This window comes from Camarhynchus parvulus, chromosome 4 (genome assembly GCF_901933205.1).
Source record: "Camarhynchus parvulus chromosome 4, STF_HiC, whole genome shotgun sequence".
Lineage (NCBI taxonomy): Eukaryota > Metazoa > Chordata > Aves > Passeriformes > Thraupidae > Camarhynchus > Camarhynchus parvulus.
This window is the reverse complement of record NC_044574.1, coordinates 9,856,624-9,870,003: the sequence shown is the minus strand read 5'-3', so window position 1 is coordinate 9,870,003 and position 13,380 is coordinate 9,856,624. Positions and strand designations below refer to the sequence as shown.

Here is a 13,380-nt window from a genome sequence, read left to right as displayed (position 1 = left end):
AAAAGCTCCTGCCTATCTTGCATTTCTGCTTGGGGACCCCAGCCTACCCCCAAGCTGCAGCCCTTTCTCCTAAAAAGGTTCACTCAGCTCTTGAGCCCCTCAGAGGAAAATTTAAAGATTTTAAAAAAAAAATATTTCAGATAAAATATTTAGGGCACTGGAGATTTTCATATCAGTTCATAAAAGATTTAAATACTAAAATGTAAATGGTGGTTTGGGTATTACTGCAAAGCAGCCTCAGGAATGGAAATTCAAGAAAAGTGTTGCAACCTACAAAGTTCAGGCAGTACTCTTAAAAGTATTCTTAAAGCCTGTTCCACCTGAGAGCTGCCAAAACCATAAATAAAATCAAATTCGCCAGCACCCTCATGCTGTGATAGAAAACAAGCATATCTACTTCAGTGGTTTCTGATGGAAGCTGAGACCATAAAAGAGGTAGGTGCCATTTCTGGGATGGGCTGAGAGCAACATCACCCATCCCACAGCATCCATGTCCTGACACTGGAAGCATATACATCTTCTGAGTGAACTACACTTTATTCCCAATGCCATGCTCAAACTCTTTCAGAGCAGTTAATTTTCCCTGAGAGCTACTGATGGGACCCATGAAGCCCTCTGTGGTCTGTGTTTGCAAATCCTTGCCCCAAAAGGATGACTTTTGCCTTTGTGCACATGATCCAAACAAATTCTTCAGCTACCACAACACTGGGCAGCATCTCCAAGACAAAGATAGGATTGGGAACTTAAGCATCAACTCTCAGGTCTCATGCTAGGCAGGAGGAGAACCCATCTCAATGTAGAAAGGTTTATTGCAATATGCATGTGCAACATGCATTGCAACATGGCCTCTTTTAACATACGGGTTTGCAGTATTCAGGGTCCTGTGATGCCTTCAGAGGCTATCTAGAACAGAGGCTACACAGTGTTAAAGGAATAAAACAGGTATTTATTAAAAGGCCTTCAAAGGATACACCTTGGGCAGTACAAGAGCCTAGCTGAGGCTACACCCAAGATGGACCCTGGCTCATGAGTTTTCACACTTTTATAAGTTTTGGTCCGTTTACATGTTGGGGTTAATTGTCCAATTACGGATCCAGGTTGTGAAGCGCCATCCTCCCAGATTGCTCTCCTCACTTCACTGTTTGTACTTTTGGGCCTGAAGCTGCAATGGTGTCCTTGGTTCTTGGGCTAGAAAAGGATTGTTTTGTCTGACTAAACTGTGAGGAGAACTTGCTTACACTTTATATGAAGTTCAGAGTTATATACTAATGCAGTACAGATTCTGGAAAATATGAAAGCTAATCTTAAGGCATCAATCCCTCTTGGTCCAGTCTTGTTCCCTGGTCATCCCAGGGACAGCCAGGAGGAATCATCCACCCCTCTCACCTCCAAGTGTGCCCCTCCAGCCAGGACCCAACATCTCCCTTCGCTGCCTTCACCGTAAGCCTGCACTGCAATTGCTGTTATGTTCTTCATTGACTCCCACCTTCTCCCAGCTGTTTTCCCCTCACATTGGCTCCCTGCTGTTTATCACACACTACTCTGCTCCAGTCACCCTCCATCCACCAGGGTTCAGTTTATACTCCAGCCTTAGCATGCCACTCTGATCCATTGTTCTGGCTAAAACTAAACCAAGGAGTGTGTCCTTGCTTCCTCTTGTGGCTGCAGTGCAGTGCTGCCAGCAAACTCATCAGCCCAAGGACACATTTCCCAGCTGGCACAGGAGCATTCTGGCCAGCCTGAGGAAGCCCAGCTGCCTCCTTTCATAAGTTCTCCTGAACTAATGCACACCCACAAACCACATTTGGATGCAAACTTCTCCAGATTCTAGACCAGCTGTCCAGTACCACCAGTGGTTTTAAAATCCTGCCTGGTGCTTTTCATTCAAGGTGGCATTCAGTGTTGTGGCCCAGAGGATGTGCCCCAAGTACAGGTCTGTGCAGGGAAAACAGCATCATTTGCTTGGCTATAAATACCCCATGCAGTGTGGTTATTCACATAATCATTGACTATCTCAACTGGGAAAGGATCCATTAGGATCTTCAACTCCCTGCAATTCACAGAACTACGAAAAAATGAACCATATAACCAAGAGCATCATTTAGACACTCCTTGAACTCAGCCAGGCTTAGTGCCATGGCCACCTTCCCACAGCCTGTTCAGTGACTGACCACCCTCCCAGTGAAAAATGCCTTTCTAATGTCCAATCTGAACTTCCCCTGCTACAGATTTGGATGCAATCAAAGCTAAGACTACACCAAAAGGAGTGACAGTGTACCTGCCATCATCCATTTCTCAGCTGAGTCAATTATGCAATCAAAAGGATTAATTTAAATTATGGATTAACTGGCCTCAGTTCACCTGTGGCAAATTAGCAAGCACTCAAATTACTTCGTTTTGGCAGAAAAACTGCCTTCAGTAAGTCAGCAAAGATTTTTCTGAAGAGTAACAAAACTGAAGAGCTACAGACCAGATTTTCAGCACTGGAGAGCTGAACCCATTTCCAGCTGAGCTTCATAGGGGACCAGCTTAAATATACAGCTTAAATAAGAAACCTAGCTGGGATGTTTGAGGGGGAAGTGCAGACCTGAAGTGTATGGAACCTAAAACCACCCAGATGCAGGAGACACACAGCGTGAAGATGCAAGTACAGACAAGCTGTCTGAAGGGAGTCTGTGGCAGATGTGAATGGCACCAGGGAATTCTAATTTTGTTTCATCCCTGAACATTCACTTGACAGATTTCTGCGCAGCCAGAAGGATCCCCATCTTCTTAGCAAGTCTTCAATGGCTCAGAAGGCTGAGATGCTTTTGTTATAAAATGCAGCTTTAATGAGTGTAGGACAAGGGACCTAAACAAAGAAACAAGGAACCACCATCTGATTGCAGAGAAATAAGACTAAACAATTTACAGAAAATCAAACCAGTTCACAGCACAGTGTCTCATTCTCTTTTAGGGGCCAATGTTTTCCATTCTCTGTGCAAACAGGAGGACACAGTGTTTCCCAGGAGAGGCATTTTTGTGCAACCGCTATTAGAAGCAATTGGCCAACTCCAAAAGACTTTAAAAGTCAGCCCTCTTCTCCACCCACCTCACTCCCCTTATGGTAAAAACTACTTGGACTGGCTTTAGCTCCTCTTTTGCTGTGGTTTTAAAAGAGCTCAACAGCCTGATCCACAAACCTTGCCAAGCAAGGGCAGAAAAAGTACAACTGCCTCTTGTCAGCATCTCACCAGCTGTACAGATGAAAATATTCCCCGCTCTGACTTTACTGCCCAGTAGCAACATCCCAGGGCCTGAAGCCATTCAAGCAGACAAAAAATGCATCACAGGCAGCAGTCTAAAACATTCAGAGCTCATCTCATGGTTTTCTCCATTTGCAGCTTCTTTCCTTTCTGCACACTGCACTTCATGATAACTGGACAGGCAGATTATATTAAAGCTCATGCCTACTCTGTCAAATGATTTCTCATCAAGTCTCAGCAGGAACTAATTGAAGATTAACCTAATCATTCCTTGAGGCCTCTTCTGGAGTGTTTTATCACTTTTTGCGAATCCATTAAGGAGAACTTAAGTGAAGTGCTGATCTGGCAGGGCCACTGAGCACACAAGCTGGAGTGAGTGGACAGCCCAACACACATGTGAGAAATGAGGGCTTCAGATATTCTCTATAAATGAGACAAGACCAACCTTTATCCATTTCTTTGGCTGTAAAAACCAGCCTAGCAAAACGACAAAAGGTGTTTTCTAAAATAACATCCTGCCTTCCTGAAAACAAAAGAGCAAGTCTGACAAGAGCTGCTTGATGTTACACAAAATATTCCTGTGGAATTCTCTGATCTTCTCTGCCTGAAATCTGGAGAATACCACAAGCAGCCACCAATTACCAGCCACTGTAGCTTCTGTTGATCCCTGCTTTAACCTGCTTCCACAATAGCCAAATTCTTCCATCAACAGATCTGTAGCTTCATCCCTGACCTCTGATCCAGCCAGCGCCTCTCTGGGTATTGTACACAGCTATCAGATAACAACAATTGACATCCAGCCTTCCTCCAGCCTCGGGGTAAAAGCCATAACCACTGGGGCATGGCAGACCCCCAGATGAAAAAATTAATGTGCTTTTTCTGCAGTGCCTTGCAGAGTTAAAGGAGTCATTTATCCAGACATGAAAGCTGAAAGAAAGGTCCAAAAAGCTTTTTTTTTTTTTGTTTTGAAGCAAAAGAAAACACCCCTTGGAATGGCAGAACCAGACACTTCACTCAGTAATAAAATTTATAGGCCCAAAAGCAGGATCAGACTTACACTACCTAGTGTTTGGTTTGAAAAAATATACATTTTGAAGCCTCTTCTACTGTGAAAGCAGAAGAAAGCCTTGAATACTGGTCACCAGAACTATCAGGATTATTTTGAGAGTATTGTATTCATCTCATTACTGTAAATGTTTTAGAAACATTTTTGTGCTATATTCTACTCTGCCTCCCTATGTTGTTTACAAGTTCCCATCTAAGCCTTTAAAATACTACAGGCAGTGTGAGTTTCTGGAATCAGCCAAAGTTTCTGGAATCATTCTCATTTTAAAGACAATTTAGATGCCTCTCAATACTTTCAAAGTGCTACAATGAGAGAAAGCAAGATCAGCTTTGGTTTAGATTATTAACATAATATGATTGCAGTGCACTCAGAAATGGTAAAAAAATCAACTCTCTTTCATTCCCAATTGCTCAATTCAGTTTGAAACCACAGTAAAAATGTAAGCGAATCTTGTGAATAAGGTTTTCATTTGAACTTGACAGAGAGCAAACATCTGTGTTGCTATTTATTTACACACACACATATAAATACATGCAGTTTTCATACTTATATATAATACACATGCTCATTATTTTACCTGGTTGCTTTCTAACAGTAACTATTCCTATGCAAGTCTTGGAAAAGGAGAAGAAAGAGCAGCTGAAGCAAGACCAGGCCGTGGCCTCACCACAGAGCCCAGGGAAAGGTCTCTACAGGCACATTAAACCTCACAAAGTGGAAAAGCATTGTATTTTCCCTCCAAAAACTCAGAAATGCATTGCATATTCTTAGAGACTGCACCATCTCAGGACAAAACCAAGACTACTAAAAATCAAAACCATGCTTGGATGCCACAAGTTGTTTTTCTGTGTCCTGTAGTGTTACATAAGCATCACCAAAAAAAGAAATTACTTTGCCTGTCTTTAAAGCAATATTCTCATCAGGGAATTCTGCAGGTAAAAGCTTGGGGAAATAATAAGTCCAGTATGGACCTGCAAGAAGGCCTGTCCCCCATGAGGCACAAAAAGTTGCTGGACTCATAAAACCATGAAGAAAAAGGTCAACACATTTTAAAATACGCCCCTTCAGCCTACTGGCTAAAATCTCTGAAATGGTCCATCCCCAGAGCACCCCCAGAGCCTTCCTTCCATCAGAAGGAATCAAATGGTTCAAGGACAAAGCCTTGCCAGGTAAACCCTGGGAAAACTCAGGTCAGTGATCACAGAGAGCAGGCGTCACATCAGGGGCTCCTCTGCCCAGGAGGTACCAACCTGTAAAGTGGCTCCCCACAAGGGACTGAAACAGTGACCAACTCGACCTCCTCTGGCTGAAGAGAAGACAGCACAACACCTTCAAGCACTCACAAGTTCCAGCCCTGACCCACTTGGCTCCATTCCCTTCCCCAGCTTTTCAGAGGAGCAGAAGGAAAGCACAGGCTCAACCCACAAACCTGCCCTTTTGTAACTGTAAGAATTTTATGGTGTGGGAGAAAAGCTTCAGTACCTGCTGTCCTAGGAACAGAAGATCCTCCATGAGCCTTAAAGTCACTGCAGGACTCCTCACAGCAGATCACAGACCCAGAGCAGAGCTTCACATCTGGGGAGAGAGAGTTTGGCAGGACAAGGCTCCATGTGGGGAGGGGACTGAGGGGACATTTCCTACCAACCCAGAGGGTCACCCGCACTCTGCCAGGGCTGTCTTGAAAAGGTCTAGAGAAGCGGGTTTGGTTTAGTTTTCAAAATCTAGCCTTTCAAACTGCACCAACAGAGGCCGTCCCCATTCCCCAGTCCAACCTAAGTAACCTGAATCAGCCCATAAGCCTTCAACAAACTCATACCTGTGTCCTGAAAGCTGCTCATTTGAAGCCTAAAGAATATGACAGACACTCTCACCTGCCCATCTCACCACTGCCAACCAAAGATCTCTTTAAAAGTCGTTCCAGTCTCACCCAGGGCACCAGCAGATTTAATTTTCCCCGACTTTTCTCATCTGCCCAACTTCTCCATTAGCAAGTTAACACTCAATGCTCAGCCTGCTGTCCTTCAGAGGATCACAAATCTTTCTTTAACATATGGTGGGTCCTGAAGGTACTGTAGTTGCTATTTTACACAAAGAGACAAGCAAAGGCGGAAAATTCTAAAGCTTCTAAATAACTGTGAAACTGAAGTAATTTTCAAAAGAGAACTGGACAGTCCAGAGCTGAAGTTAACCTTGCACGTCCTTCAGTCACATCTCACAATGAAACACCCTCAATTCACTTCAGGCAAGGTCCTCAAAGCCACACAGGGACCTGAAGAATATCACAACAGGACATTCCAAATCTAAAATGCAGAGCTAAATGAGCCATGACTTCTCCCCTCCTCCAACCCAACAGTCCACAGGAACCAACTTTTTCACCAAAAGAAGGTTTTTGGGTACCTCAAGTTTCCTTTCCTCCGTGCTGAGATCCAGACATTGTGGCCAACCTGAACCTCTCAGCACTGATGCCTGTGAAGCCCCCTTGGGTCTGGGGAGTCCTGGGCACAGCCAGCTCTCCTCAGCTGGCTCTGGGGTCCGTGTGAGGGAGCAGCCACTCGAGTTCCATTTAAAGATGTGGCTGGGGCAAGAGGGTGTGGCTGGGGTGGCACCAAAACAGCACTCGCTGCCAGGGCAAGGTGGTTGCAACCTCTCCCTGTGGATAGAGGCACTGGGTTTGGACTCTGCCTCCAGGGCTGGTTTTGATTTTTATCCAGAGATGTTTTAATGCAAATTATATAGTAAGCAGCCTTGGGAATGCTGCCAGATACCTGCTCCCCACCTCCCTCAGGTAGGAAACAGTCAGGCCCCCACTTGCTTCTCCTCTCTGGGTCTGTGAATCCTTCTCTGCACCATGGCACAACTTCAATAGGAAGGGCTGAGAGGTTGCCTACAGCCTGGGAAGGGACAGGTGGATTTGAATATCCCTTGGGAGAAGGAGGACCCAAACCCAAGTTCGACCACTTCTGAGATGAATATTAAAACCATTAAGTTATTATATGAAAACCACCACACCAATCATTTGTATCTTAAGCAGCAAGTGCAGGGCTGTGAGCTCAGACCTGAGCAGCAGGGGCAGGTTTGACTCACCTGGCCGGGTTTGGAACTTGCAGAGTGTGGGAGCTGCTCATGGGACACAGCGTGAGAGCTGGCATGGGGATACAGGTGGGAAAAGGGGATTCATGGGGATACAGGTGGGAAAAGGGGATTCATGGGGATACAGGTGGGAAAAGGGTCTCCAGGAGCCTCCAAACACCAAGGAAAGGACTGTGGAGGGAACTAGATCCGCAAACAACATCTGCTCCCACCATTTGAAGTCCTCACCTCACTTTAGGCTAAAATGTCAGACTGATATCTCTCTTATCACCACCAAAGTGCTTTTACCTTGAATTTTTAAGCATTTGTTTAAGCTGAGGTTAAAGAGAGTCTGGGCTCCTTGACTGCTAAGCAGATCATAAAACCCTCTGGAGTACAATAGGCTATAGAAAGTTTTCTAAGTTTTCCCAATGACTGAGTGCCTAGTTACCTTCTTGCACCTTCTTCATCCTCAAACTAAAAGAGCTTAGCAGCAGAAGTTTGACTAAAGGCATTTCTTAAAGGAATTTTGAGAGTAGTTGTTAAAAACACATTGTTAGCCAATGTGTTTTTATCACAACTCAACACAATAAAGTATCAGCTAGCTCTACATTTTATTGTTAGGAAAAAGGCTTTAATTAAAGAGCAAGTCTACATGTGTGTTTTTAAATAGTGTGAGCCTGATTTTCTTCAAATTCTTTAGATACACATTTGAAAGAAGAGAAGGGCAGGCAGCACTATTTGGAAGTTACAAATAAGTATTTTGAGAAAATAAACACATTTTAATCTCACAGAAACAGACTAACCCTAAAAATAGGAGGAATGAGGTCAAAAAGTTATACTTTTTGACAAAACAGAGGAGGTATCCCTCTAAATAGGGATAGATTAATAGGCTGAGATAATGGAAATATTTACAATTCATTTTAGATATTTAGCAAGATAATTTTGTAGGTAGATGTGTACAAGACCTCCAGAATTTGTTTCAGGCCCATTCAGAAATAAAATCTGACACAAGACTTTGATTTAGATTTCAGACTCATCTTGGTGACACAGTCATTAGTTTATCCAGCAGCATAAAAAGTGAACAGCAAGTGCCCTAAACTTCCTCCCACAGACTAAGAAAGTGAGAGGTAAAACTCTCTGTCATTCCACGCTGATGATTTTTAGACAGAATTTCCCACTCACCTTAGCAAGGTGATAATTAAAAAATCTGTGCCAAGGAACACAACCTCCTCACTGGCCCCCCGCAGCTCTGAGCACTCCTGCTGCTGGAATTTCATATCCTGTATCTAGAGCATCACAAAGTGCTGGGGACACTTGTGTTAGCACAAAGTACACAGTTGCACAGAGATTAAATTCTTTGGGAGTCCTTTTTTTTTTTGAATTTTCGTTCTAAGGAAAAAGAAGAGGGAATCCTGCATTTTGCTAAGTCTGAACATAAGGACACAGACACAGCTTATGATCCATCCAGCCAAGCACCTGGTGGCTACAGAAGAAATTCCTCCCTGCTGTGTCGCCAGTGGCTTGCTACAGTTATTTTTTTCAGCATTTGCAGTGGTGTGGGAGCTTCACAAAGTTTAATATTGCTTTTTTCTTTTAGAGAGCAATGCCAGCCAGTCCTCCTTGCACCATCACATTATTTAATCAAGCATCCAAAAATTAATTACACCACATGCCAATACAGAGTGCAGTTTTACTGGCCCTAAATCAGGGTTGGGTTGTGCTTTTGTAACTAGTACTGTCTCTAGATATGCTCAACTTGAATGAGCTGTACCCTCTGCCTGTTGGGAGGGATTTCCCACGTGCATTTCACAGGATGGATCCCCACCTCACAGGGGATATTTGAGCTCAGGCTTTTTTTTTCCCCACAGAACACCAAGGTGCAGATGAGAGCTTGCCTGATATCCACAGCAGTTGCTGTATTATCTGTCAGTGTGTGTTCTGCACCACAAAGAAAGAGAATCCAGGCTGCAGAAAACCCTGCTGCACACACCATCACCTTCCTCTGAATCCTGCTGTGAGAAAAGCCTCTGTGCCCACTGAGCCACTCTTGCCAGCATGAGCTGCCGCCCAAACCCAAGGCTGGCACCACCACCACCCTTTTTTCAGAGGCAAGCAAGCTCCCATTGCCCTGCATCCCTCCTCTTTCACATCTCAGTTGAGAATTTTCCTGCCTGGCACTGGAGCTCAGTGTTGATTTAACTCCCCACAATTTGGCAGCGTTTGTTTTCTCAGACTGACCACCATCATTCTCCCAAAATGTGGAAAGAAGCAAAAATCACGTGAGGAAAATCCAAAGCTCCCACACAGCACTGTGGAGCTCTTCTAGAGCCCTCAGCAGCCTGTCCTTCCTCAGCAGCCTGTCCTTCCTGCCAGCCTACAACACCTCCCAGCCCTTCAGCCCAGCTCCTGGGCAGATGTTCCAGTGAGAAGGACATTCACTGCAGAGCTTCATCAATGACACAGTTGCTTCTGTGGTTGCAAAATACAGCCAAAATCTGAAAAAATATCCCCTCTAGTTCACACTTCTGTCTAGGTCAGACACAAAAGATGCTCCACGTAAGTTAGAGATTGGGTGTTGGTACAGCACTCAGTAGCCCTAAGAAGCAGAAACTCCCAATGAATGCTAAAAGGACAGCTTCTACTCGGATTCAAGCTATGTCCCTAGACAGAAAGGGTGGTTCATCAGGAGACTGGTCTGGCCTCTGAAACAAATGTATCAAATTTTAAATATTACTTGATTTGATTCAAATGGATGCCTTTTCTGGGCCTGGCACTAACCAAGATAAACCTGCGTGCTTCAAACAAGAAGCAGCACCAGAATTGCAAATGTCTTTTCCATAGACCAGGGCAGCAGCTCACCTTTTCTCTTCTGATACAGCCAGAGTGCCCAGAGCCCTCCCAGTAGATCCCCTGACTCTCAGAACAGTCTCTAGGATGTATTATAATAGTATAGATCTAAAATGGTTATGTGGGTCACTGAATGCATCTTCCACTGATTTGTGATGTGTTCAAGAACTTTACAACCAAGAAAACAACATGCATCAAGCAATGAAAATGAAGGAATTTTTTTTTCCTATGTGGATTATATAAAAAATTTTGGCCCACTTAAACAGACATCCTCAATTAAAATTGTATCTGGCTACAATGAGATAGTGCTCTTCTTGTGACTGATTCATTATTGCACAGACTTGATTTTTAGTATGAGAAAAAAAGGGGAGTCACTGGTATGGAATTGTTTCTCAGATAAAGTAAGGAAAACTGATATAACAAAAGGGAAGAATTCCTTTAACTATGGCTATATGGGGGATTTTGTCAACCTGACTATTCTGCGACAGAAACAACCATGAACTCTTCTCTCTCAATGATTGTCTCAGCCATCTCTCTGAAGATTATGAGCAAAAAATTCCTCTGTACCTTCCTTCCTTTAATGAGGGCTATGGGAAACAGCAGAGACATCAGACACTTTACATGCTTACCTCTCCCCATATGTCCCACAGATGCCAAAATTTAAACATTTCCTTTCCCTGATGTCAAAATAAATATGAAAAAGGATTTTCACAAACATAAAAGAGAGAGGGAAGGGAAAATTGGGCAGGTTTTCAGTGGATATGATAGATAATTCAGATGTAACCCAAAAAAAATTGTTTTAGAATCTAGCTCAGTTTTCAGGATGAGTGACACCGCTGAACAAGGGGGGAAGGCACAATAGGTGGTGTAACAAGAGTAGGACAGCTGTCTCCTGACATGTAGGCAGAGCTGAACAAGCTTTTTGCATTCAGGGACCAGACAGTTCTCTGGCAGCATTTGAGAAACACATGAAACACATGAAAAATCTGAGTGCCATGGTGCCAGCAGGAGGAGAGTCTGGACACAAGTGATCACAGGGGTCCTTTCCAACCTGTGTTTAAATCTCTTGGCAGAGAAACCCTGTGTGCCTATGACCATTCTTGCAGCTTTCATATGTCTTATTTCTACTTCTCCTCTATTCCAGACACAGTTATCACACTGTGCAACACTTGGATACATTGTGGATTTGCACACAAACCTTTTTTGGTTTTATTTTAGGTCTATTTAAAGTCTTTTACATCCCATTTACCATCCTGATCACTCCTAAGGATTGAGCTGATACATTCCAAGAACTACTCACAATGACAACAAGATATTTTCCTGAGTGGTGACATCTCTGTGGATGCCTGTGTACGCTTCTTTTCCCTTTCTGCATTACTATGCAGATGTCTGGGTTAGGTGAGAAAATGGAGAATATTCACAGCCAGTTTTAATTTTAACCTACCTTGAAAATTTCTTACTGGTGAGTTTGTCCATTCTCCTTTTTTCCCTAGAGCTTTAGTAGGTAATTTAACAATAGAGAAACCAGCAGAGATTCATCACCACCTGGTGATGTCCTGCAATTTGAAAAACGATGACTCAATCCCCACCCTCTGTTTTGCCTTTACCTAATTAGAACCATGACCAGTTCAAAACTCCAGGAACACATTTCCTTTTATAGCTTGACGGTTTAGGGGGTTTGATGACAATTGCTAAGGGACCTTGAAGTTCAGCTGTGCCTTATGAGCTGAATCATCTCTGCACAAGGGCTGCTGGGCTGCAAAATACACAGAAATACGACAGCTTCCTTCTACAAAATTCATTTTTACATTGACTCAATATGTCATATTTACAGGTCTTCATTTTATTTTCCATAAATAAAATGGAAATCAACCAGGGCAGGCTCAATTTACCAGTGTAGCCAGCCCTTTAAACATCAGTTGCATTTGCCACCTTCACTTGCCACATCAGTTATTTAGTTCATTTCAAAGGAAACCATTAATTTAAAAACTCCACATTTGGGACTCTTGGGTGGCTACCATGGCTACCACCTATTTTTATCAAAAGTATTACGCATTTATCCAATTGTTCTAAACCTGTTCTGCTGACACTTCAGTTTAAAACACACTTTTAAATGCTTCCAAATACCAAAGTTTTCCAGAAAAGAGAGTTCCCTGAGATGTTTTATAATGAACAGCAAAGCAAAGGTTTATTTAGCCTTGCTGTAACAGCCCTGTGTACTTCGAGTGTTCTTATTACCCTGCAATTGCCTATCAAGCCTGCTGATGGACAGGCTCCCTGCCCTTCATGTGTTTGAAGGGGTTTTCTCATTGTTTCTATGAGTTTTGCAAGTTGCTCCTCAAAACTGATTTCACCTGCCTTGTTTAACTTGCCTTATTTAACTTGCCTGTATGCTCTTTTCTATTTTCTCTGTTCAAACACAACCTCCACTTTCTGAAAGATGTCTTTGCACTCCTAGCATCATTCTGCTCTTCAACTGAACACCACCAGCTTTTCAGAGCCCTCCTCAATCCTTTTGATGGAAGAGGATACTCACTTCTTTGAGCTCATATTATAAAGTTTTCTCACCAGCTGCCTGTTCTCTGCAAGTATCTTACCCTTCTAGCTGCTCCTTTGAACAGCAAAATTCATATAATCATTCATATATTTACCTATTCCACCTCTTAAAGATTGTATTGTTGGCACAGGGACAAGAGGACTGAGTTTGTTGTGCCCATTGCTCTGGGTTAAAATCAGCATTGTCCTTTCCCCATTACATTAAATCACAGAATCATAGAACAATTTTATGTTGTTTCACACCCCTGCATTGCTTTCCCTGGTGTCTCTAACATCAAGGTCTCTCTCCTTTTCTGATCCTCAGTTCAGTGTCTTTGGTATTTCTCCATTCACCTCTGCAGAGCAAGGCCCTTTCTTCCTTTGCACTCCACTGACCTCTCTGGATAAGAAGCATCTCAAACAAACACCAGTCTTTTCTCCAAATTAAATTGCCCCACTTGCCAAGGCAAGGGCAGCCCATATTTCCAAAACAGAGGCCTCACATTTCCTCAGCAGCATTTTGATGGAGAATTTTCCAGACAGTTTCATGGCCACGTTTCAGTCATCACTGCGCAATGATACCAATTTCAAACACAGTCAACACCAGCATCAACA

The 13,380-nt window shown here is 43.3% G+C and overlaps 1 protein-coding gene across 3 annotated transcripts in view; it reads right to left on the bottom strand.

Moving 5' to 3' along the window:
- MSANTD1 (Myb/SANT DNA binding domain containing 1) overlaps positions 1–13,380 on the bottom strand; it is a 57,032-nt gene that overhangs the window by 28,108 nt on the left and 15,544 nt on the right. The window contains exon 3 of one of the 3 annotated variants that reach the window (XM_030947652.1): positions 5,794–5,886. The exons of the other annotated variants lie outside the window; for them this stretch is intronic. Within the exon in view, the coding sequence (XP_030803512.1) occupies positions 5,794–5,886 (93 nt within the window). The remainder of the gene's footprint in view (positions 1–5,793; positions 5,887–13,380) is intronic. 3 annotated transcript variants of the gene reach the window in all.